The 24,925-nt window shown below is 42.5% G+C and overlaps 1 protein-coding gene across 4 annotated transcripts in view; it reads right to left on the bottom strand.

The window, feature by feature from the left end:
- Positions 1–24,925, bottom strand: part of TLE1 (TLE family member 1, transcriptional corepressor) — an 84,450-nt gene that overhangs the window by 40,554 nt on the left and 18,971 nt on the right. Inside the window, exons 5-8 of one of the 4 annotated variants that reach the window (XM_058565589.1) lie at positions 16,501–16,563; positions 14,830–14,934; positions 1,789–1,993; positions 1,043–1,059 (exon numbers count right to left, since the gene is read on the bottom strand). In XM_058565589.1, the coding sequence (XP_058421572.1) occupies positions 1,043–1,059; positions 1,789–1,993; positions 14,830–14,934; positions 16,501–16,563 (390 nt within the window). The remainder of the gene's footprint in view (positions 1–1,042; positions 1,060–1,788; positions 1,994–14,829; positions 14,935–16,500; positions 16,564–24,925) is intronic. The other 3 variants (XM_058565590.1, XM_058565592.1, XM_058565591.1) reach the window with 3 other exon arrangements.

Raw genomic sequence — 24,925 nt, 5'->3', positions numbered from 1 at the left:
ACACAGCCTGATACAAAGTACACCAAGATCTGTCTCAAAAAGAATTTTAAAACTATTCTACACAGAAGAGAGGGGAAAAAAACCCTAAACTTTTCAAGCAGAAAAGATTTACACATCTTCCCCCCAAACTCATAACAAAAGAGTATCAGAATGATTTACAAGTTCAGTGTCCGATTTTTTTTTACTATAGTTAGATTTAAGATGGTCAAAAAAATGTGATGTTCCGAAAGAAAGGAAAACAAGAGAGGAGGGAAGGAGACATAAACTGTGGGTTATCCTAGCTGAAAAGGGGCCAATTTCTCATTCTATTAGCTCCACAACATCTGAGAGATGCATTTTAGACACAGATCTTCCCACAGCCAACCGGCAGACACACGTACAGATCAAACATGCATTATGTAAAATGGGTAAGATTTAGGCTGGTGAAAAGATGAACTCTGTAAGCACAGAACCCCCGGCCACTAAATTTTCTTGTTCTTAAGAGCTTACTTAGACGCTCAGTTCTTTGGTCTACAATAAATTTAAGTTCAAGTTCATGCTCCAAGGACAATTATGAAAAGAAAACTGGATATGGAAACCTAGCAACTAAGATGCATTTGCAGAGGATAATGAATGGTTTAGGTAGAAGTAACACATTACTAACCAATTTCACATACCGACTGTGACCTCTTGCCTATAAAACTGATTTAAGATAAAAATGAATCCTCTTTTAAACTACAGGCAACCTGGACTTGAAATGCGACGATAAACATATTTTCAAAGTGGGTCTGGGGCATATTCAGATCAAAGTGTATTTCTGGGTGAGTAATCATAGCAAACAGGTCTGCCCCAAATCATGTCCCTCTCATCTAACGGAAATTTTATAAAAAAAACAAGAGGGGGTGAAATAGTCATATTTTAGAAAAAAGGAAAAGAAAAAACCAGGTGACTGAGAGAGACAGGAGAGGATCTGCATATCTGAGCCTGTGACTACAGAGGGCAGCGTGGGGGGCAAGGCAGGAAGGGGGGTATGTGTATGTATAGCAGGCGTTCCAGTACTTACTGTGCCCGGTTCTCTGTCTGCTCCGAGGTTACCAAGAAACGCACAGACATGCCCGTTCAGACACAGAGGCAAGAACAGAAATAAAAAAAAGGGGGGAATAATTAGAACACAAGCCCCAAACAGTTTTAAAAATGGCTTTTATTTATATAAGTCATTGCACATTCCTAATACAGTGATTTCCTGAAAATTACAGTATTTTGTAAACATAAGATTTACAGTTTAACCATACACAAAGCCTATTTTTTTATTTCTTGACAGAATAAATTACTTTTCTTCAAAAAATTAGTCAAGTGCAATTTTGCCCAATATTTAATGCATACTAGAATCAAAGCCTATGAAACTACGTAGTAACAGATGCAATTATCAAACTTTTCATTTGAACACATTCACTTTCAAATTTAAGTTCTTATTTCGCCCCATTCAACAACATTACTTTCTTTGAAAATTACCCAATTAAGCAGTTAACAGTTTTCCATAATATGTACAGGCCACTGGCATTAACTAGGCAGTTGCCAAGATGTCAAGATACCTGCAATCTAAGGAGATTGAGAAATCGACAGATGCCCACGTTCAACCCTGAAAGCTTCCAGGGTGAACTGTTTCAGTGGCCCAGCTTTGCGACAGTTCCTCTTAGCTCAGTGTCTGCTCTCTGTATGGGTTGGGGCTTTCCTTAGCGGTGCACACAACTTTGCAGCACTGTATGAGTGTTAGGACAAAGTCCTAATCTGGCTTGCCAGGCCTCTCACCTCTGTGGTGCTCTGCATCGTGGTGCTTCTTGTCATCTTTTATTGCCAAGTGAGACTGCCCACTCAGAGCACTAGACAGCGCCAGAAGGCCAGCACTGCCGCCGAGGGGCGGGATTCCAGGAGGCTGCAGTCCCGAAGGGTGAGGCGTTAGGGGGACTGGAGGTCCATGGCCATGAGAAAGATGCTGAGCTTGCAACTGCTGCTGCTGTTGGCAGTGGTGGTGAGAGGAGAAGGAGTGGGGGGAGGAGAAGGGGGAGGTGGTGGCGGTGGTGGCGGCAGCATCCGGGGAAAAGTAGACATGACATGAAAGGATGGAGGAAACAGAACAGGACGTTCGACATACACATGAAAAGAGCGGAGAGAGAGACAGAGGGAAGAAAGGGGGAAAAAACATGATTAGCACTTTCAGTTCATTAGAAGCTTTCACCTACTCAGTTACCTGATATAATCTTCCTAAAGTATAATCCTCAGATCTACAATGTCGCTTTCTGGCATAACTTGCCCCCTGAGAGTGTAGCTGTTTCTTATTAGTAAGCCTGGCTAAGTTAGTAAGCAACTCACATGTTAGTCAGTTCCATCTCTAAGTGCCTCCAGGGATGAAACACAGTATGCCATCGACCCTAAGGTGCCACAGATTTAAGACTCATCCTGATTTCAGAAAGGTTACAACAGGGGGAGGCACAGACATGCATCCTACATACAGTAACTATATTCTCGACTAGTCACCAGTCACGAGGTGACTCCATTTCACCCAGATATTCTTGTGTTAACTTACCACAACGGTATGATGAGACAAAACCAAAATATTACCTTTCATTAACAGAACTCAGACAGCAGGAAGAACCAGCCTCGCTTAAGCACCCCGGCCCTCAGGCACTTGTGTCCTTATTTCGTCAAATCCTCACAGAACTGTGAGGAAGCACTGATTCTCCCATTTCACAGAAGGAACCAAGGCTTACAGCGCTGAGTAAATTGCCGAGGCTCTCCCAGCAGGCAGGAGGGGAGGGAGTCAATGCAGGAACGAGCCTTCTGGCTGTTCCCAGTACCACCACCCAGGGAGGCCGCGGGGAGCCGTGCGTGTACGATAGAGGAAGAGACCTTAGAGGCAAAGCTCTGTTTATCCCTCTCTTTCTCCTGAGCCACACGCCCCAAACCCACCTCTTCAGTGTCACAGAGGAAAACCCTGAGACCAGAGAGGCCAAGAACCTTGATGGGGAAAACAGCCACCAGTCCTGTGGGACTCCAACCATACTGACCCAAGTCCTCGTTCCCAAACACCTTTCCTCTATCATTTAACCCATGCCAGAAGTTATAAATCTGTTCCCACTATAAGGGTATCATTGCTCTCATATATTATATTTAAAAGCAAGTTGTAGGAAATGAAAAAGTATCCAAGAAATGGCCCCTGCACCATAAATCTGGCCACATTCCAGCTGTCCAACATGAAACTCGTTTTTGATGAGACAGTAAAAACGATTAAAGCTCGATTTCTAAGGTGTAATATTAGAATATTCTTAAGATTCTGATTTGTGCTCACTTCCCTGGGACTCAATTACTCTTTTTATTTATTACACCCTTGCGCATACTAAATACATTAAATCTTCACACCAGATCTTCAGTAATTTCCACCCAGACCAATGATCTTTAATTGAATCCTTCCCACCCTCAAGAGCAAGAGAAAACAGCATCTTAAAAGCAGAAATTGGTGTCTATAGTCATTTTATAGTAAATTTTCAACTACTCCTAGCATCTTTTAAAAAATCTTTAGGAGCCAACCTTCTCTTTAAACTTCCATTCCTTCCAAAGAGAGCACAGTTCTCATTAGCGAGAAATTGGAAAAGGGGGCAAGGTCAGAGGAGGCAGCATTAATAGTATACTTGGAAAGTATTTATCAACTACTCATTCGCCATTGGAGATCATAATAACAATTTCTTTATGCATAAAATCACCTTCCTGTCATCCCAAAGACACTAATTCTTGCTCTGTCACCTTTTAAGAGCTCGGCAATAGCAAGACATAAAACTGAAGAAGCTGGCAGCACCAGCACGGTCCACTAGGCATGCTCATTAGCACTTAATTAGGAACTAGACACCTGCCATAAGAAATGTGCAGGGAGAAGGATGAGGAACAGGTCTGCCCTACCAGCAATTACTATCATTACGTGGAGAGTAAGAGCTATGTCCGGCTTCTGGGGGGGAAATGCAATGATGCATACACAAGCAAGTGCAGTGGGTAATTACCCACAGCACTGATTAAAAGAAGATGAGAGAGGCTAAGCAGAGGGGAAGGAATTTAACTACAGGGTGGAGGACACCACACTATCACTCCTGCCTGCACCCCCCCACTTCCCAAAAATTCGAGAACGGAGTCACCAAAAGATGACTTCAGAGGTGGGATTTTGTGTCAGAGCAAAGGCATACTCGGGTGATGTTTGAATACGAAAGGAGGAAATAGATTTTCTGCCAAACCAAAGCTGGTTTTTAGAAAGAGGAACTGGAAAGCATTCTCTGACATATTATTGAAAAGAAAGGCTAGTTTATATTAAAAAAAAAAAAGGGAGGCTTTGCCACAGCTGTGAAGTGGACCTGCACGGTTAAACCCAACATTTACACTAATAACGATCAACAGGGTATCCAACAGCCTAACTTTAGGTCAGGGGTAACTCCCACCCCTACCCTGCTCCAGCTTTCCAGGCCCCCTGAAGAAACAGCTCACTGTCCATTATTAGAGGCAATTAGGTTCCTCCATCCTTAGCTTGGCCATCTTGAAAGCTGCTTCTCTTTTTACAGCAAAATCCTATCAAAATGGAAGGAGTAGTAGGAAGCAACAGGATGGATCACAACCATTGAAGATGCTGTAGACCCAGGAAACGTGGAAAACACTGCCTCACATTCCACTTCTCTATCTTGTCACACAGCGCTCCTAGAAAATAGTTCCATATCCACTATCTGGCCTCACCTCAGAACACACCTAAGGCAGGGAAGGTGGGCATCACAGGTCCCATTTCACGGAGAGAGACTTGCCATGGGACTCATAGCTAGAACGATGACTGCAAACCTTTTGTTCCCTACAACAGCATCTCTCCTGTGACCCCAGCAGCCCAGTCATGTTCATAAGGAGTTACAGACCAAGGGTTCCCAAGCCTGGGGAAGGAGGGCAATCTCCTTCTCCACCCAAGACCTCACGTTGCTCTCCCTTCTCAGGTAACGAGATGCTTTTGAGGGCATGCGATACCGCATACCCAGAGACAATCCACCTTCACCACGCGACTTTATTGGCAGTGACAGAGGGGAATCTGTTCTTAGATTTACAACTCATGGGTCCCATCTCTCCAGTCCCCACTTCCCAATACCCCATCCCTACATCTGAAAAGGAGGATATCTTTAGCTTCATACTTCTTGATAAAGAAGAATCAAGCCTAAACAGAGATGGCTCTGGTTTCTCTCAGAAGAAGATGCTTAACAAATAAGTGTCATTTCTAAGATAAAACATTTATTGAAATGAATAGGGGGCCCACATCCACAAGAGTAAAACAATTTACTCCAAAGGGCAGCCCACCTGCCCATGTGTCCTTGGAAGAATACCATTTCTCAAAAAGCTTATCTGAGACAGATAATCTCGTAGCTACCACCTTCACCAAAAGAAAAAAACAAGAATGCTAGTTTAAAATATATTTCAGGATAAAAGAGATGCTGACATTACTATATAGCCAGCAAAACCTCCCAAAACCCAATGGCTCTGCCAATTAGGAGAATTTCCATGCATCTGTCCTCTGTAGACCCAAACCTGCACACATCATCAGGGAAACTATAAAATATTTTGTAACATGACAGCAAGGGTGGGAAAATCCAACCATCCACCCATTCATGAGCTTACTCTAATTAGCAAACTTTTCCTTTTTTTTTTTGCTGAGGAAGATTCACCCTGAGCTAACGTCTGTTGCCAATCTTCCTCTATTTTGCATGTGGGTCACCACCACAGCATGGCCACCAACGAGTGGTATAGGTCTGCACCCGGGGAACTGAACCTGGGTAGCTGAAGCAGAGTGTGCTGAACTTAACCACTAGGCCATGGAGTGGGCCCCAGCAAACTTTTTTTAAAGTTAATGCTTGTAGATTGATACAGCATGGAACACACAAGCAAAACAGCTTACAAATCTATCAGAAAAGGCAATTTTTGATGAGCAATGGTAGTTTTTAGCAATATAGTTGGTTTCTCAGGCTATCAATCTAGACCAGTGGTTCTCATACAGAGCAATTTTGACATTCTACTTTCCCTACCCCAGGAACATGTGGCAACGTCCAGAGACATTTATGGTTGTCACACCTAGCGGGTAGGGGGGTGCTGTTAAGCATCATACAACGCACAGGACAGCACCTTCACACAGAAAATTAATGAGCCCAAAATGTCAACAGTACCGAGGCTGAGAAATTTCAGTCTAGATCTAAGTTGGAATTCTGTCCCATTATATTAGAATTCATGTTCTTATGTGCCAAATGACTTGCCAAATTGTTACTTAAAAAATAAAAACACTTTTCAACATTCTACTGTTCACCACCCCTTCATCTCCATTGGGTACCTTGTTACAACTCAAAAAAAATGAGCATGTGCTTCCTAGGGCTGACTCCACTGAAATTTCAAAATCAAACAAAAACTTCATATTTTACAAAACAATTTGGGAAAGAGCTACACTGAGAACTACGTATTGCCTCAAAGGTGATCCCAGAAGGGTTGAGGCTCCGGGAGAAGGAGATTAACATACTTGCTCTTACCCAGACAATGTGAACAGCAGGGGAGTGAGAGAAGTCAAACACACACCAAACCCTGAGTTAATGATACCGAAAACCCACAAGGAATAAAGCAACCTCATCCATGTCAAACAACAGCCACGCATTTAGAATGTTACTTCACATTTTACCTGGCGAAGCCTGGGTCAATTACGCTACTATAATGAAATTGACTTTGCTGTTTACATTCAGAGCTTTAATGTGAGAGTATACCAGTTTCCACAGTTTTGTTTCTAAAACAGGAGAAGCACAAGGTTTATCACCCTGGAGCTGCCTAGGCAACTGCAAAGGACATCCAGAATAAAAATGAAGGTCGATGCCCACCTTATCCTAGGGTGCTAAGGTCTTTATCACAAACCACTGAATCAACCTAAATTTCTGAAATTTAACCCACTTTATAACCTATGTCACACAGATCACAAACTGAACTTAACCAGAACTAAAACATGCCACAAAATAGTATCTCTAATACTAAAAGCATGACAGTAAGTGGCATTCATAGCACTTGATATTTAAACACTTTTAAAGGGAAAAAAAATAAGTAAAGTTTGTTGAAAGTTCTCTCCAAATCACTCTTCCTTGACTTCTGCTATTTCTCTGTTCTTTAAAACACTCAGTTCTTATCATGGGAGAGTACAGAAAAAGAAAGTGGTATGCTACAATAAACAAGTGGGAAAAGCAGGAAAGTGCTGTGTGGCAGCAGAAACATCAAGGACACTACTCTGGGAGTTATCTGAAACCGCCCATTCTGTGAATGGCCTCTCCTGTGAAGAGGGGCAAGGGGGATCAACAGGCAGAAACTGCTTACTGGGGCCAAGAATTCTCAAGCCACTTGAAGACAATTAAAAACAAAAATCCATTCACAGGCCCCATCTCAATGCAGAAATGCACAGAAAATGACACACAGGGGCAAAACTGATGGCCTGTATATAGGCAGGCACCAGGATGAAGGCCAAAAATTCTGAAAAGGATCTGAACTCATCTTTACTCTTTCTGCATTTCAGATAATCCACACAGGCCAACTCACTCTGCGTCACCACTCTGACTTGCTCGTCCCACCTGCCCTGGATGACAGTTTTAGTTGTGACAACAATCAGAGCCCTGGAACTTAATGACCTGAATTTAGAATAAGTTTTTTTGTGTGTGTGTTTGTGAGGAAGATCAGCGCTGAGCTAACATCCGTGCTAATCCTCCTCTTTTTTTTTGCTGAGGAAGACCGGCTCTGAGCTAACATCTATTGCCAATCCTCCTCCTTTTTTTTCCCTGAAGCCCCAGTAGATAGTTGTATGTCATAGCTGCACATCCTTCTAGTTGCTGTATGTGCGACACGGCTTCAGCATGGCCAGAGACGCGGTGCATCGGTGCGCGCCCGAGATCCGAACCCGGGCCGCCAGCAGCGGAGCGTGCGCACTTAACTGCTAAGCCACGGGGCCGGCCCCTAGAATAAGTTTTAAAGAGCCCTGTTTACTTACGTAGATCCACTTCTAAAACCACATAAGGTTTTGATGAAAAGATGCTCAACGTCATTAACCATAAGGGAAATGCAAATCAAAACCACAAATGAGACGCCACTTCACACTCACTAGGATGGCTAGAATCAAAAAAATGGACAGGAATGAGTGTTGGAGAAGAAGAAGAGAAATCGGAATTCTCATCCACTGCTAGGGGGAACACAAAATGGTACACCCACTTTGGAAGACAGTCTGGCAGTTGCTCAAAAAGTTAAACATGGTTACCATATGACCCAGCGACTGAATAAACAAGTGTGGTATACTAATGCAACAGAAGATTCTTCATCAATAAAAAGGACCGAAGTACATGCTACAACATGAATAAACCTTGAAAATGTTATGCTGAGTGAAATAAACTGGACACAAAAGGCCACATATTTTATGATGCCATTTAGGAGACGTTCCAAATCCATAGAGACAGGAAAACTGGTGATTGCCAGGGGCTGGGGGAACTGACTGCTAATGGATATGGGTTTCTTTCTGGGGTGATAAAAATGTTCTAGAATTAGATAGTGGTGATGGTTGCACAAGTTAGTGAATATAAAATATCATTGAGTTGTGTGCTTTAACAGGGTGAATTTTATGGTATGTAAATTATATACCAATTTAAAAAAACATGGATGTTAACTCCTAAAACGAGGTGCTCTACTTTCTACTCTGAAGATTTTTCCTCCCTCTGAAAAGAGGGAACATACTATAATGCCCTTTTCCAAGGAATCAAGTACAAATCGTGGGAAAATTAAAAAGCATACAATACTTCAGCAAGTTTTTTAATAACTAAAAAGCACACTGACTATTCAGAAGAACCGAGATATTGAAGCCCCACCGTGTGTCTGGCAGAGGATACCTAGTTGTATTCTCAGCAAAACGCTAACTCGAACGAAGGAGAAGTAAGATGCATAAAACACTTCTCTGCAGTGCTACTCCATCCCTTTGGAAAATTAATAAAAGGGTGGACTCCTGGAATTTAAGTGGAGGGTATATCACTAAATAGAAGGCAGTGGAGCTAGAAGATCCATGTTTGCTGTGGCCATTTCGTTTTCTCCTCTTGGTAGCAGGCTTTGCATTATTCTCCTAGGGTGAATTTGTTTTATAAAGAAACTTACAGCTGGGTTATTGATGGGCTTCCCAGGGATTAACTGCATACTCCTAAGAATAAGAGGCTAACCTCATCCTCTTAAACTTCAGACACACAATCCTATAGATAGCTCACAGCTACAGCCGGAGGAGAAAAATAATCCAACATTTTGCTAATCCTTAAATCAATCATCTCATGCAACAATGGGGACCCCTTTCGGGCTACAACTCAATCTCTTTAAGGACCGAAAGGCTCCTTCTATAGACACATCAGGAGTTTGTCTTCACAGCCATCCCCTACACAAACACACATAGGTAGACATCACAAAAGACCCTAGACTTCTTTCATTTCATACTAATTGTTTTAAAATATAGAGAATTATAAATTTGCCTTTGAAGCAGTAATGTACAAATCTGACCAATAACTGGAACCCAATACTGAGCCCCACAACCCCTGACAGAAGTTACTTTGACGAAAAATAAGCCAGACTATGTCCAAATAAATAAGAAAGGAAAAACAAGGTTGCCTACATTAACCCCAAATTTCTTGAGTTCCTCAAGTCCACAAGCATTGCTATGGGAAACTGCTCAAATTTTCTTACATCAGTCAGCACTGAGACAGCTGTCAGAAATCTGGCATTTTGTGATATGGGAAGGACAACCCCCACTGGTCATCTGGCCATCTCTCTCAATTCTGCTCTCTCCTCCAGTTCTATCACAATGATCCTGCCACCTCTCGGGGCCAGTAGAGGCCTGGTTCCCCTTCCTATTTACATTGAGGAAGGAAGCTAATGATGCCTTGTCCTCACATTGTTGCTTCTCAATTCTCTTTCCATCTCTCTCTCAATTCCCAAAACTTAACTTTATACCCTTGGTTTTTAACTCTAAGTTTGTTCATCAGAAGTTAAATGGCAGGGCCGGCCCTGTGGCTTGGCGGTTAAGTGCGCGCTCCGCTGCTGGTGGCCCAGGTTCGGATCCTGGGCGCGCACCGAGGCACCGCTTCTCCGGCCATGCTGAGGCCGAGTCCCACATACAGCAACTAGGATGTGCAGCTATGACATACAACTATCTACTGGGGCTTTGGGAGGAAAAAAATAAATAAATAAAATCTAAAAAAAAAAGAAGTTAAATGGCAGTGCTTTTGCACTGCTGTGTCCCTGTTAAAAGTCATTCACGCACAATGACTTAACGGCGGGAGCCGAGCATCTGGCTGGGTCTAGTCTCAAACACCGACATCCACGTAACCACCAGAAAAGACAAAGGAGGAGATGACCCGCTGTTCGGAGCAATCGTCTCACAGGGTCTTGGCCAACTGGACCCAGAGATCTGCTACAGACACAGAGAAAGCAGGCAGACAGAACTGCAGTTCACAGAGCCAGGACCAGGTGCTGGGGAAGGCTGCCAGAAAAGGTCTTATCCCCACAAAAGTGGCACAAGGTAGATGGTATAATCCGTCTACAGAGGGGGACACTAATTGTGTAAGGTCAAGAAGCTACAAAGTGGCGACACCAAGCGTTCTACTCAAGTCCATCTGACCCTAGGCCCACGCTCTGCCCAAGGTTACACAACACAACGCTCTTAGAAAGATGAATACAAAACACCGTGAAGTCGAGCAGCAAGTACTTGGTTAGAAACGGATGTACAACTATGCAATTGTTTTCTTTTTTAAAAAAGAAAATTACAGGGGCCGGCCCGGTGGCGCAAGCAGTTAAGTGCGTGAGCTCCGCTGCGGCGGCCCGGGGTTCGCAGGTTCGGATCCCGGGCACGCACTGACGCACCGCTTGTCAGGCCATGCTGTGGCGGCGTCCCATATAAAGTGGAGGAAGATGGGCATGGATGTTAGCCCAGGGCCAGTCTTCCTCAGCAAAAAGAGGAGGATTGGCAGATGTTAGCTCAGGGCCGATCCACCTCACAAAAAAAAAAAAAGAAAATTACACTCAGCTATTTTTTACTTTTTAATCAAAAAACAACCATCTTTCTTCAGGGGCTGGGGAAAAAGGCTGAGAAGGACAAGGAAACTTCCCGGGGGTGATGGAAACAATCTGCACTCTGAGAGGAGTGTGGGTGACAGGGCGTGTGCGTGTGCCCAGAATGATCCAACTGTACATTTACGATCTGTGCCTGTCACTATAGAGAAATCATACCTCAACTAAAAAAATCCATGTGTGTACAGATGTGTATGTATCTAAATCAATATCTATATGATATATATTAATTATATGTGATATAAACTTGATTAAAAGATTAACACTTGTTATTTGGAATCCCAATCTCAACTAAAATCAATTATTTAGTGTCAGAGCAGATAGAAGAGGGCCCTTAGTTCCAAACTCCCCAAATAACACAGTGGGGGTGATCCCGAAGAGTCCTTCAGTCAATTTTCCCTGCCTCCAGGTAACCATTAGCTATCCCACAAATGAAGTGTTATATCATTTAATAATCTATTTTGTTTTGAGCATTTTAACAGAATTCCAAATTAAAAAAAAAAATCTTTAAGAAATGCTGCTTAAATTGTGAAGACTATCTGACGTAAATGAAAAAACAAATCAAGGTCTCAAATGAGTAAGTCACCTTCACACAATGAACTTGTTTCCTAAAGCACGAGGGCTGTGTGGCAGCCCAAACATCCCTGTGCCTATTAAGATCTCTGCATTATTAAATACTCTTTCTATCATTTCAAGAACATAGCATGTTTAACAGCAAAAGAGCTTATGAAACGCAAAACTCAAAAAGGAAGGTTGCAGCTATTATTCTGCCAATTATCAAAACTGCCATCAGTCAAAGCTATTAAAAAATAGTATAACAAAAATATTTCAACAATTTCTCCAAATATCAAATATTTAAGAAACTTGTTTTTCTATATACCAGTAGGCTACGGAAGTTCAAGGCAGGTGCTGCAGTGGAAAAAATTTAAAATTCAGTATTTTCTGTCACATATGAGAACTAAGCTTTCTATGCTGGTGAGAAATGGGCACCATGAATTCACTTCGCAAGGAAGGAAATAAATGTAACCTCTCTCTCCAACCTAAATAAGCACCCACAGCCCCAGGACACAAGCTGGGCTCACCCAGGAGCTCGGTGCCCTTGAGAAGATTCAACTTTTCCCCGGTTTGCTGAAGAGAAATATCTTCAGCCCTGCCAAGCAAGCAGTAAGCTCCCTGATGGTACCTTAAAGGGAATGAGAATGTTTCGGCTCGTTTGCATTTTAAAGGGTACTCTTTCATGATCTTTCACACTTGTAATAGATGTCTAAACCGTTAAATTACTATTTCTTTTCTTAGCCTGAAGTCGATGCAGACGAAGAGCGTGGCCTCGCCCATTGTTCTTTACCCTAAGTCGGTCCCTGAACAGTCCTGACAGCTGCTATCAAACCGGGCAGCATTTACTCTGTGCACAGCTGCTGCTTGTAGGAACAGACAGCCTCCCGGAGCCTCCTCCCCTCTGGGGAGACAGGTTGACACACTGCATGTTCAATGAAGGGGTGCAAAGGTCCACTGAATTGTCAACCCAATTTTATGCTACTTCGATTTTCCAGGACGAGCACAATCCCTTTCAGGCAAAAATCAAGCATATGCTAGAGCGTGAAACTTACACTGTGGGATAATTATCGATCGCTACAAACTTTAAAAGAGCCTCCTGATGTAAATTAATACACTGATCCAAAAACTACTATTACACAAACCGCACATGCCAGTATGCTGAAGACATGCAATTGGCGGTAAGTCTTGCGCTGGGCCTGATTCACGGATGTGGGTTATTGTTGCTAGCTCTCAGAGCTAATCTGCCTTTATAATCTCAACAACATGTTTCCTGGACTAAAGCCATTCATAAAATTAGTGATTCATCTGCCCTTCTAAAACAACCTGCTATTTTTATTTTCTGATTCAACTCAAGATGAGTATTACCTATAAACATCTGCTTAACACAATTTCCTCCTTTCTGATGTGTAGGACTGGGCAGTGCCTTTGAAAATCTAAAAGTACAAGTTTCACCATCAAGAAATGATATGTAAAAATTTAGAGCCTAGCAGAAAACAAACATGTTCCACCAAGTTTAACTGGGTCCTTGAGAACTGCTTTGCATATGTTTCCTTTTAATCAAAACAGGCTTTTCCATCCTCATTCATTTGGGTTAAAAAATTCTGTGCTCGAGCTACAAGTACAATTTGCTATTAGTCCTTGCTAATCAAACACGGTACATGCAAAAGTACCAGTGAATATTTGATTTGATCTCTGAAATAAAGCAATTCATTACACAAGAAAAGGGTACAGAAGGCAGCAGACAAATGCAGATGTAATTGTGTTTTTTGTTGAATGTGATTAGAGAGCCTACTAAGTAACAGTCAAAAATCTGATCCTAAAGGGGGAGAGATGCAGAGTCTGGATCTGGGGGAAGGGGGAGGAGGGGAGAATTGTTTATGCAGAGCTAAGCTGTCAAGTGTAATAAAGCAGCTTGAATAAAATTTAAGCTGAAAATCCACTGAAGCTCCCCATTTCAGGGAGGAAAAAGCTATTAAAAGGAAATGAAGGTCACCCTCCCAGTTTATTTCACCTAATTGACTGCCAATAGCTTACCACAGGCAACCCAACTGCGGATCTGCAATTGAGAAACTGATGAAAGGAGAGTTTTCAAGCTGAGGCTCATTCTTTAATCCTCCTTGGCTCTTACGTTTTTTCTCCATCTCCAGTTGGGATGTAATTTTAAACCCTGATGGATTAACTGGTTCCATTGTCTGTGGCCGTCATTGGACTATTGCACTCTTACTCTGTACAGCAGCATGTCTAATTATCATTACAAAGTGTCTGAGGGAACTATAAAGACCAGCAGGGCATCTTCTCACAAGCAATTAACATAAATTGATAAATGAGTGATTTGAATCCGCTCAAGGCACTCACATACGCATAAAATCAGAAAGGATGGTCCCTTGTTTCAGCTACTTCTTTTGCTCAGTCTGGAAGGGCAGAAAACAAGAGAACCATCCTGGCCCCTGCAGTGGGGGGATGAACTCACGCAGGGGATGGACCGCACGGTTCAACAGGCTCATTAATGCAGAGCAAATGACTTGTGATTGACAACCAGTCGCCAGCAAGGAGCACTAACTGAACTCAACACAGGAGGGCGGAAACCTGGTGAAAGGCTGGAGGGGGCAGTAGGGCAGACAACCATCACTCCTTCAACGGCAAGAGAGCGTGCTTTTCATTGGTGTGTTGCTTAAAAATTCATGCAAGAGGCATAAAAAAGAGAAAGAGCAGTCATATAGGTTCTAATACTCTAGAAAGCAAAAGGCAAAAGCAAAGAGAACTGAATGCAATGATCATTCTGAGACCTGCCTTGACCTTGCTGTGATCTAAAGTTATAAGACGCCAAGTAGGGAAGGTATTTAAAACTCTAACCTAAAGCTTTTACCTGACTAATGGAGCAAGAGTAGTTTAAGCACCAGATAAATGACATTTATTTTCCCATTAAAAAGTAAATTTTTCTTCCCCTCTTAAAAATGTTTCCTCCTATCATCTTCTTTATGCTAATCTCTCTTCCCCTAAACACCTCAGCATACCTGAAACCCCCTCCCCACCCTTATCAAATAGGTCAGTGTGAAACTACACAACATTATATAGAGAGAGATTAAGCCATCAAATTAATAAGAAATGAAAGCTGGTTATACACACTGTAGGAGGCAGACCCGGTAGGCCACGTACCCCGATGATGGCATTCAACTCTGCCATGGTCACCTGTTTGGCACGTTCGACAGCCTGGGCTACCTGCTGTTGATGCTTTGGAAACAAGGAAAAGAAACAAGTGTTAGTAAAGGGGCCAAGAACGTCGCTGTACCTTCCAACAACAGAAAGACAAATGCCACGTGCAATGCAGACTGAAGTATAACATGGATTTAAACGTGAAGCTTCCCAAGCACAGGTTATTTCACAGAACACATATGACAGGAAAAGGAAAACAGAGAGTGGTGCTTCCCTTATTTCTAATCAAGACCAGCCACCACTTAACTACTAATGGGAAATTTTGGCTCAGAATGGTAGCAAGCCAAAAGGACACGAAAAATGGTAACCTGGGGCCTTAGAAAATAAACAGTATTGGATTCGGAAGGTCACTCTGGTTCACAGAAGGGGTTCACTGCGATGAGTTTGAGAGCAGGTAGTTTATAGCCACTGTAAAACCCCCATTTCGATACTTAAACATTAAATCTGCGATAACCTCTCTGGTCAAGAGATCTCAACCCACCAGCAGTTTTTGGAATCTCTGTGAATTCCTCTACTTCTTCGGCTGTTAGATTTTTTACCCTTCACAGGGGAAAGGAAGGAACCCCCACACACACACTCCTAGTTTGAAGGCTGTACACACCCTGCACACCTCCCAATTCCAACCACAACAAAAACAAAACCACACCTTTGCTTTGGGAGTCATGAGACTATAGCAGAGACTAGGATTACTGAAGTCTAACAAACAACACAACTCAAAAGGCCAACAAATCTAAATTGTAAATCAAGTAAATGTTATGCTGGAAAAGGCTGCTGTAATAAAGGTCAAGATGGTGCTCCCCAGCACGGAGCAGTAGGTGCCAACCAGAACAGACACCCAGTATTTCAGCTCCCAGGCCAATACGAGCTTCTCACGCTGCCTCAAGACATATGCATCCTGTACATCCTTAAAACATAGCTGAGGACTGATTAGCTCAAATCCAAAAGTAAGGTAAACTTTAAGGCAAGGCTAAAATACACTGGATTTGAGCTAATTTCATAGATTACTCAAATAAAGAGCTTTTCCCTCTCAAAATATTAAGGTTAAACCTATATGATTTTGTAACTTAGTAAATCATATACGTATATGACTCCCTAAGTTAAGGCAACACGAACACTTATTTCATCTGTAAGAGTCATTAGTATCCACTCCCTCCAAGGACAGCATTAAGTCAACCTGACTTGATGGACAAGAACAAATGAATACCCACTGCCATGGTCAAGTCAACCCTGATGGAACCGTTTTTAAAACGTAGAGTAAGAAAAGCTCTCTGGAGAAAGGACGCTTGAATCGTCAGCAACTATCAGGCCTATACTACTCCTCAAAGAAAAGAAAAGCTTTATGCCTGATAGTCATTTTGCAGTTTTCCACAGAAAAAAAATTAATTTGAGGTTGAGCTATTGTCACCACTTCTACAGCGTGCCATCGGATCTGTTAGAGGGAATCGCAGGGGGTTTACACACTTCAGCTGTAACAGATGTTCTTCACACTTGTTCCTTGTGATAAAATTAACATCTTAAAACTAGCTAATTTGCAAACAGAGAAGCAACATAATTGCACTTTAACAGCTGAACAGTTTTACTTACTTCCTGAGACAGAAATGGGATGACTTGTGCACAAATCGTATTCAATCTCTTGGCGATTTCAGTCTATAAAGACAAAGCCACATAAATGTTTAGTATACTTCATAATCAGTTCAGAAAGATAAAACTTCATACCCAACACTTTAGCCCTCCACTGCCTCACTCTTGAGGGCATAAAAGCACTTTCCCAAGCTATGTTACTAATATTTATCTTGAGATAAACAGTAGGTGTTAATCCCATTTGCAAAGTAACACATAATCACATGCTTTATTGATCATTTAAATTAAGAGATAATGGGTAATTTAACTGAGTTGGAAAATCTACGTGGGGTAAGGCTATATGATCATTTAACCTGGTGACTGCAAACCCCTTTATATATTTATTTAATTATGGCGTTCCATGGCCCATGTATGCAGTTACAGCAAGTTCATTCACACTGGTGTCAGAAACCAGTGGAGCAGTCTAGCTTCAAGAGAAGATCTACAGCGAGAGAGCAGAAGAAAGGAGCCACAGACCTCCTTCCCATGTGTGCCAATGCTTACAAATTCAAACAGGACTCGAATGTTAGTAGCCCCCACTAAGTCTCAAAATCTCAAACAAGCCAAGAAAACACTGCTGAAAAAGAACCTAAGTCGAGGGAAGGTCAAGTGGAGATGTTCTGGGTATTGGCAAAGTTGCACCACAATTCAGCGTCAAATGGGAAGACCTTACTGAAGACTCAGCTGAACACAAGTGTCCTGAGTGTCTGTGTCACGGGCTGCTCTCAAGAAAGGAGGCCAAGTCCCTGCTCAGCTCCAGATCCACAGCAGTCCCTCCGCCACAAGGCGTAAACTGGTAACAGAGGGAATAAAGGGTGCTCTGCTTCCGGCCTCGGGTAGGAGCCACCTGTCCAGCCAACCTCCAACACCCTCCAGCAATGCAAAGCAGCTCTGCTTCCCACCAATGCTGAAGAACCAGTTCCGCTTTAAAAAAAAAAAGTCATCTGAAACGAGTCCCAGCGTTGACCTTACTTATTTCATCATTTTCTGTCAATGCTTACTGATCCCGCCTCTATTACTGAATTAGTCAAAAGGATCATGAGAAGAAAATTATGAAGCACACAGCCCACGCCCTTTAGAAATAGGGAACAGGATAAGTAAGATGAAGTAGAAACTTCAGGAACTGTATAAACAAGTACATAAAAAAGAGCTACCTTTTGTCCTCCGAGATAACTCCAGTTAACTGAGCAACCAGGCCTTTGGTTTTATGGGACTGGATTTAGGCCAACCCAACTCGATTCTCCCTGACCACCCATGAGATAGATAGGGTTACTGCAGTGCCTTGGAAGAAATGTGCTGGAGTAGAAGGGGAAATGACTGGTATAGAGAGCAAACCCATGACCTTGCTTTACCAGCGGGGCAAGCAGATATATGCAAAAAGGGTGCAGCTGTACCAGGTGCAAAACCAGAACTGGGTCAGCCCCACCCAGTGCATTTGCTCACAGCCACCCACTCAAGCTAACTCAAGGTCACGGCTCTCCTCGAAAGCATGGGCAGGCTTCCCTTTCCTTTGCAACAGGGATCCGCATTACATATTTGGGTACATGTAAAAGAGTAGGGATGCCCTTCATGGACTCGTGGGTCCTTGCTCCCCACTCTCTACCCCCCATACATTCCAACAGCATTCTGTCCTTTCCTCTTCTCCAAAACGCACACAAAGTTTTTCACTTTTAAAAATATATGCTCCCTTTCAGCACATACAAAGAAGTATATATAGAAATATAAAAGCAAGTTAAAATAACCCTAAGTCCATCATCCAGGGATAACCATGACCATGAGTAACACCTTGGTGATTCTGGGAAGCATCATTCCAGGCTCTCGTTATGTACGTATGCAGAAGCCCAGAGCGGAGAGAGACACTTTAATACCAAGGGGTCCCATTATATATACTGCTTTTCCTATAATTTATTTCCACTCAAAAAAGTGTCATGGGCACCTTCCCACTCAATAAACAGATATGAAAAAGCACATCATCAATATATTCCACTACACAGGCATATTGGTGATTAAGCACTCCTGATATCAGTGGATATTTATGTTTCACCCAATTTTCCACAATAACAAACTCTGTGTCGCATAACCCTCTACATAGATCTCTAAAACGAATCCCTAGAAGTGAAATTGCTAAGTCAAAATATATGCGTATTTTAAATTGTAATGCTTGCTGATAAACCGCCCAGCAGAGCAGCTCACCAATTTACATTATCACCAGTCCATGAGGGTGCCTGCTCTCCCACCCAGTGTCAGCATTGGGTTTCGTTGACCTTTTTTTTAATCTTTATCCATCTCATGGATTAAAAAATGACTGTATTTGCACTACTTAGATTCTTCCTGAAGGTAAACACCTTTTCATATATTTACTGGCCCACTGTATTTTCCCTTTCTCTATTTTTCTTTCGGTATTTATTCATCATTGTCTGTTTGTAGCAGTTCTTTCCATACGACAAATATTGCTTCTTTTCCACAGTTCTTCCAGCTTGCCACCTGTCTTTCAGTCTTGCTTACTATGGACTTTTTTGCTGTGTGTTAACCTTTACGGTTTCATGTGGTCAAACTAAAGAATATTCTTCCTATGTTTCTGTCCTTCGGGTCAGGATTAGAACACCCCAAAATTATAGAAGCCACTCTTAATTTTCTTCCAGTGCTGCTATGGCTATACTTTCTATACTTAATTCCTTGACCTAGATGGAATTTATTTTGGTTTAAGAAGAAAAGACGATCTCCTCTTTAATTAATAATAATAACTGTATGTGTTATTACATAGAGTGGCTTCAAGGTAGAACTGAACTGAACTGTCAGGGGGCAGTTAAGACCCAGTCTGAATGGAATGAACTCGTAAACCTTTAATAATATTAAAGTTATTAAAAAAAATAAAATAGAAGTACAAACTAAAGCAGAGACAACATAGATCAGGTTAGAGCAGGTAAGAGTGAAACAGGAGAAGAAGGTTACAGCTCAGGCTGATGAAGCAGCATCAAGAGCCCCTCCTCTTGTCCTGGGAATTCTAAATCACTGGTCTGAAGCAATGGAAGTAAGGACAACAGAGGAGGATCTTGTCCCACGGTCGCCTACCTCTTCCAGGTCTCTAAACTCCAATCTTAAACTATCCTTTGACAAGTGAACTTGATTTTGGGCCAGGAAGCCTAAATTCAAGTCTCACCTCTGGTTTACCTTGAAATTCTCCAGGCTGCTCTGGCTTCTCCATAACACGAGTGCCTACCTCCTGGTAGCGTGAGGATGCAACTGGTTTCCCCGACAGAGCTGTATGAGTTCCAAAACATCACCATCACCCACCCCAGGAGGGTTTCAAAAATGTCGTCCCCAGACCTTAAAATAGCCTGGATGGCAGCATAAAAACCCACAATCATTCTTTAGTATTATCTCTTGCTTCAACGCAAGGGTATTCTGATAAGACCTTTAATTTTGAACAAATTAACAAGTAGTAGTGTTTTCTACTTCTGCTTCTATTCCTGACCACAGAGTTTACAAGCAGGTTAAACTGGATATTTGACCCTGCTTAAGCAGGTATTAAGAAAGTTCCATAAGCTTTTCAGACTGCCTTCTACCTCTTCTGAAGGCTAGACAACTCCAATAAAAAAACTGTAGGCTCACTGTATTTCCTGCTTACAAATCATCATCCTGCCCAAAATGAAGACATATTTGGTACCTGCTAATAGCCATAATGTTTATAAATAAACTTTCCCCGTGCCTGTATTTTGACACCATAGAAGGCAACCACATTAAGTGAGCGTTGAAGAGCCGTCCCCAAACCAGATTAGCATGGAACCTTCATGCCAGAAACTTAACCAGCTGGGTAAAGGCCCCAGCATCAAGCCTTACTTCATGGATAGCCACCACCCACTGAGGGAGCAGGAAGTAGGAGTCCAAATTATCTGTCCAGAACCATCTTTTTATTCTCCTTGTCAATGCCAGTTCCCCTCACTGATTTGCTTATGACAACAGAGTTGGCTCTCATAATCCAAAACTTGGGTTTGCATCTCAGCAAACTAGTACGAGGGGTCCTTAGTTAAGTCACTTCAACTGCCGGGGCCCAGGTCTCTTACCACCAATCAACTTTGGTGTTTGATCACATTCAAGTAAGCTAATACATAAACTACAGCTACACTATTACAAAGTGCCATACTCTCATCCCAATCCTTCAAGGCCTACCTCAAATCCACTTAGAAGCTGCTTCTCCCCGTAACAGCAATAAACAAACTCTTCCGCAGACCCTTCAAGATCCTCTCGGAAGCATTTCCTGTCATTTGGTAAACTAAGCCTATACATTTAAAATCACATCTTACATAAAACTTCTGCACAGTTTCCTAACAGCTTCCAACATAAACGTCTTCTCAACACAACAAGCAGGAAGCATGAGAACCAGACTCCCGCTAACCCTTGCATACAGCTCCTCGCCGACTAAACTGACCTCCCCTGCTAAAAGTGACCACAGGGCACACAGTCAACACATTTCTCCAAGGAACGCCTCCCTGAACTAAAACGGAAACTCTGTACACCCTCAACTCGAGGACCAAGATGCAACCCAATAAACTGTTACTAAACAGGGTTAGAATAAGGCTCTGTTTACAGTAAGAAATCATATCTCAGTAGGTATAAGACTCATGTACACATATATTTTAACCAAGTTAAATATGGTCTAATACCTCAAAGGCCAGCAATGAACCAAACCCTGGTGTATTTTGCAGGGCTCTTGAGCTGAAGACATGTTCTTCTGGGCATCAGACCTTAAGTTTCAGGATTTCATGATTCTTAAAAGCTCGGCTCCCCACCTTTTCACACTTCTTACACCTTGTCTAATTACTAGACTGAACAGCCCACTCCCCAATGTCGGCCCACTTCTCCACTACATACACTGTAATATATAACGAGTGCTGTTTGAAGCTCAAAACAGGGCGAGGATGGCTTAAGAGTAATTGCCCATGGTCTCAAAGCAATCCAATGGCACTTTGCCCAAAGTCGGCTTAGGGAGGGGAATCTCCACCACCATTAAATTGCAAATTGATGGATCATAAAAAATGCTGCTTATGCTGAGGGCTGGCAAACTAATCTTTTGGTTTCCTTGAACCACGCAGGAAGCCAAGAGAAAAACACAGTGGAGTGCTGGTAAGAAGTATCTGGCAACAGATAAACGGGCAAGAACATGAAAACAAAGCACACAAAAGGAAATAAATAGATAATCGCTAAATCCCTTCTGACTTGGTTTCTGAGTCTATGAAATGACAGCCTTAAATACAGAAAAAATGTTCAACCTCACCAGCAACCAAATAAAATGCAAATTTTGCTGTAAGTAAGGTGGATCATTCTGCACCAGTTAAGTTAGTTTATAAAAAAAAAATTAATAAAATCTAACGACCAGTCTTCTGGGAAACTGGAACAACCATATGTTACTGATGGCAGAGTAAATTGGTACAGTGGTCTTGGAAAGCAACTGGGCAACGTGTTTCAAGAGCATGAAATTATTCAAACCCTTTGGTAAGGCTTCCCACAGCTAAGAATTTATCCTAAGGAAATAGTTCAAATGAAAAGCATGCCATGCATGAAGCTGTTCACTGCAGCACTAGTTTCAAAGCAAAAAAGAAACAGCCAGGTAAAGACAGAAAAGCAGTTCAACCCATCACAACCATCCGCAGAGTGTTTGAAAAACTTCACATTTGCCCTCCTGATAAATCAGTTGTCTGATACTAGCAGAACGGTTAAATACACTCTATCAACCCAGAGGCATGGCAAGTCAACATTAAAGTCGTATTTATGATAAAGATGCTTAAACGGCCAACACATTCACTAGATGTGGCAGAAGGGGAAGAACAAAGATGTGGTGTTAGTGTGGCCCTGCTTTTTTATAACATATGCATGTGGCCAAGCACTGTAATTTGATACCCAAAATAAAAACAGTGATTATGCTGGGCGGCAAGGTTATCGGTAACTTTTTTTTCCCCTTCAGAGGCCTTGTGAATACAGCCTGTGATTTACTGTTTAAATGTATGATTAAACTGGGAAGGGAGAAAAGAGTGGCCAGGCCCACCACGCCTGTGATAGATCGACAGCGGCACTGAGTCACAACAATGCTGACAGACCCTAAAACCCTTTGGGTGCCCGGCCCTCTTACAAGCCTCATATCACACGTGGAGAAAGCAATGCCTAAAGGAAGTGATTTGCTAGGATCCTAAAGCAATTTTAGAAGCCACATTCTTTACCTAGTCCTTTCTCCAGGAAGAAGTGGGAAATTGGAACATACTCAAGACCAGAAACAAAGCTGATCAAGTCAGCCTTGTTTGCAAAGCAATCCAGCCCAAACAGGACTGCAGCAGCACAAAGCCAAGGCCATGGCATCCCTCAGCCAACAACAGCACCACAAGAAGTGGCCCCAGTCTGTCACTGACAGAGTCATTGCAGAGAATTAATGCATCAGCCCTACCACCAGATAATCTGGCTCACTAGTAGAGCAAAATCCACAAAAACACATCCACAAACTACATCTCTATTTCCTGAAGATGACATCTGATATACTTAAAGAAAATGCAAGAAGTCTGAATAAAAATTGTGTACCCAAAATGATATATGCAAAACCCTGCAAATAATCTTCCAACGTTCCCCTCCCCTTTAATACCAGGGGGAAGGTTCCTTGGCCTAGAGACCTCCTTCAGAACATCGGTCATTCACCAGACTATCTCCCATCATAGCACTTTGCTTCACCAGTATACTCATGAAAAGGAAATTTTATCTTGTTGTGATGCATCAGAGTAACTTCCTGTTTGAAATAAATTTACATTCATGAACAACTTACCACATTTTGGGGAAACCCAAATGAAAAGGACTTGGGGTCTCTACATTGAGGTTATAATGGTTAATGAGGTTATCAGTGGTTTTCAAACTTAGAGGGTGTCAGGATCACCTGGAAGTCTTGTTAAAACACAGAGGACTGGGCCCCCCTCCCAGAGTTTCTGAGTCATGAGGTCTAGGGCCCAAGCATTTGCATTTCTCACAAGTTCCCAGGTGATCTGCGGCTGTGGTCCAGGGACCATACTTTGAGAACCACTGCTGTTGATTCAGCGACAGCAGCTCTGCTTAGCACACGCAAGGTCCTCTTAGATCTAGTTCTGACCTTCAATCAGCGCAGGTCCCCTCTGAGAATGGGCTGAAGGTTACAGTAACTTGCCCAGAGTCAGAAACAAGCAGGCGAGAAGTCAGGCCTGCCTCTCTCCAGAGTCATGCCACAACGCAATGTCCGCGTGCTCCACTCATTTTCACAAAACAAGACCAAAGCAAGAACACAAACCGGGGGTGTAGGAACACATCGCCTACTGTGGAAAACCTCGACAATGTTCATGCAAATGATTCCACCCATGGCAATATAATCTCACCCCTTCTTAAACCCTATGATTAAAACAAAACAAAGAGTGTACCAGATGACAGAACCCTTTAGTGGCTCAATTAATCAGAACATAAGTCACCAATTACTGGCAGATAATAACTTTGGTGTTCCATCTCCCCCTCATTTGGCAGCTCCTACAGCATTCTAAATCTGAGCCCTTTCCAACCGCGCACAGACTCTATCCTTTCACTGCTCATCTTTCACAGTCGCGGCTTCTCTGAAAACATGGAGGGGTTCAAAGAAAGGAGGAAAAAACCTGCTGAAGGCTGCCGGGGCGGAGAGAGCAACACTAATTGCTCCCATTCTCTGGCTCCTCGTGAAGCAGATTGCAGGGGCCTGCATCTCCGGAGAAAGCTCTCGTGTCTCTGAGGCAGCTCTCAGCAGAGCAACTCAAGTGCCCTTAATTGTTTATGTTCTTAATGCAGAGCCTCTTGAATGCATTCATTTTTAATAGCAGGCTTGAGTGTGGGGCCCATCAAAGAATGACAAAGCAACTCTATTCACTGGTTCTCCGGTCCTGCAATGATGGTCTTTTGATTTATTTGCAAATGATGAGCTTGGCAGGCCCTACTTGAGGACTGCCCTCATTTTTTTTTTTTTTAAGAATTCGGTTGCATTTTCCAAGACGAAGTTGAGTCTGCAACGCTGTGTATTTGTGTAAAATTTTCCCCCTTCAGTTCCTTCTAATTAATGACTTAAATGTTTTGACCCAACTGTTGCCAAGCAGAGCATTTGGGCTTTAATTTGTCATTTTGGTAAAGATGCATCCTTGACAAAAGCATCACAGCTATTTCAGTGCCTAAACAGCACATTTCCATTATTCAGAAACCCTTGTTGTGGAGTTTAGAAAGTGCTGTTCACATGAAATTGTACTGACTTGTCCCATGATGGAAAAACACAGCTTTTGGTGGCCTTAAAGGGAAGTGCACTGTGTTAAGCCACAGAAGGTTTTCAAGCCAAACTCTATAGGGTGAATCCCAGCACACCACCATAAAT

Source organism: Diceros bicornis, chromosome 22 (assembly GCF_020826845.1).
Source record: "Diceros bicornis minor isolate mBicDic1 chromosome 22, mDicBic1.mat.cur, whole genome shotgun sequence".
In the NCBI taxonomy this organism is placed as follows: domain Eukaryota; kingdom Metazoa; phylum Chordata; class Mammalia; order Perissodactyla; family Rhinocerotidae; genus Diceros; species Diceros bicornis.
This window is presented reverse-complemented; position numbering and strand designations above follow the sequence as displayed.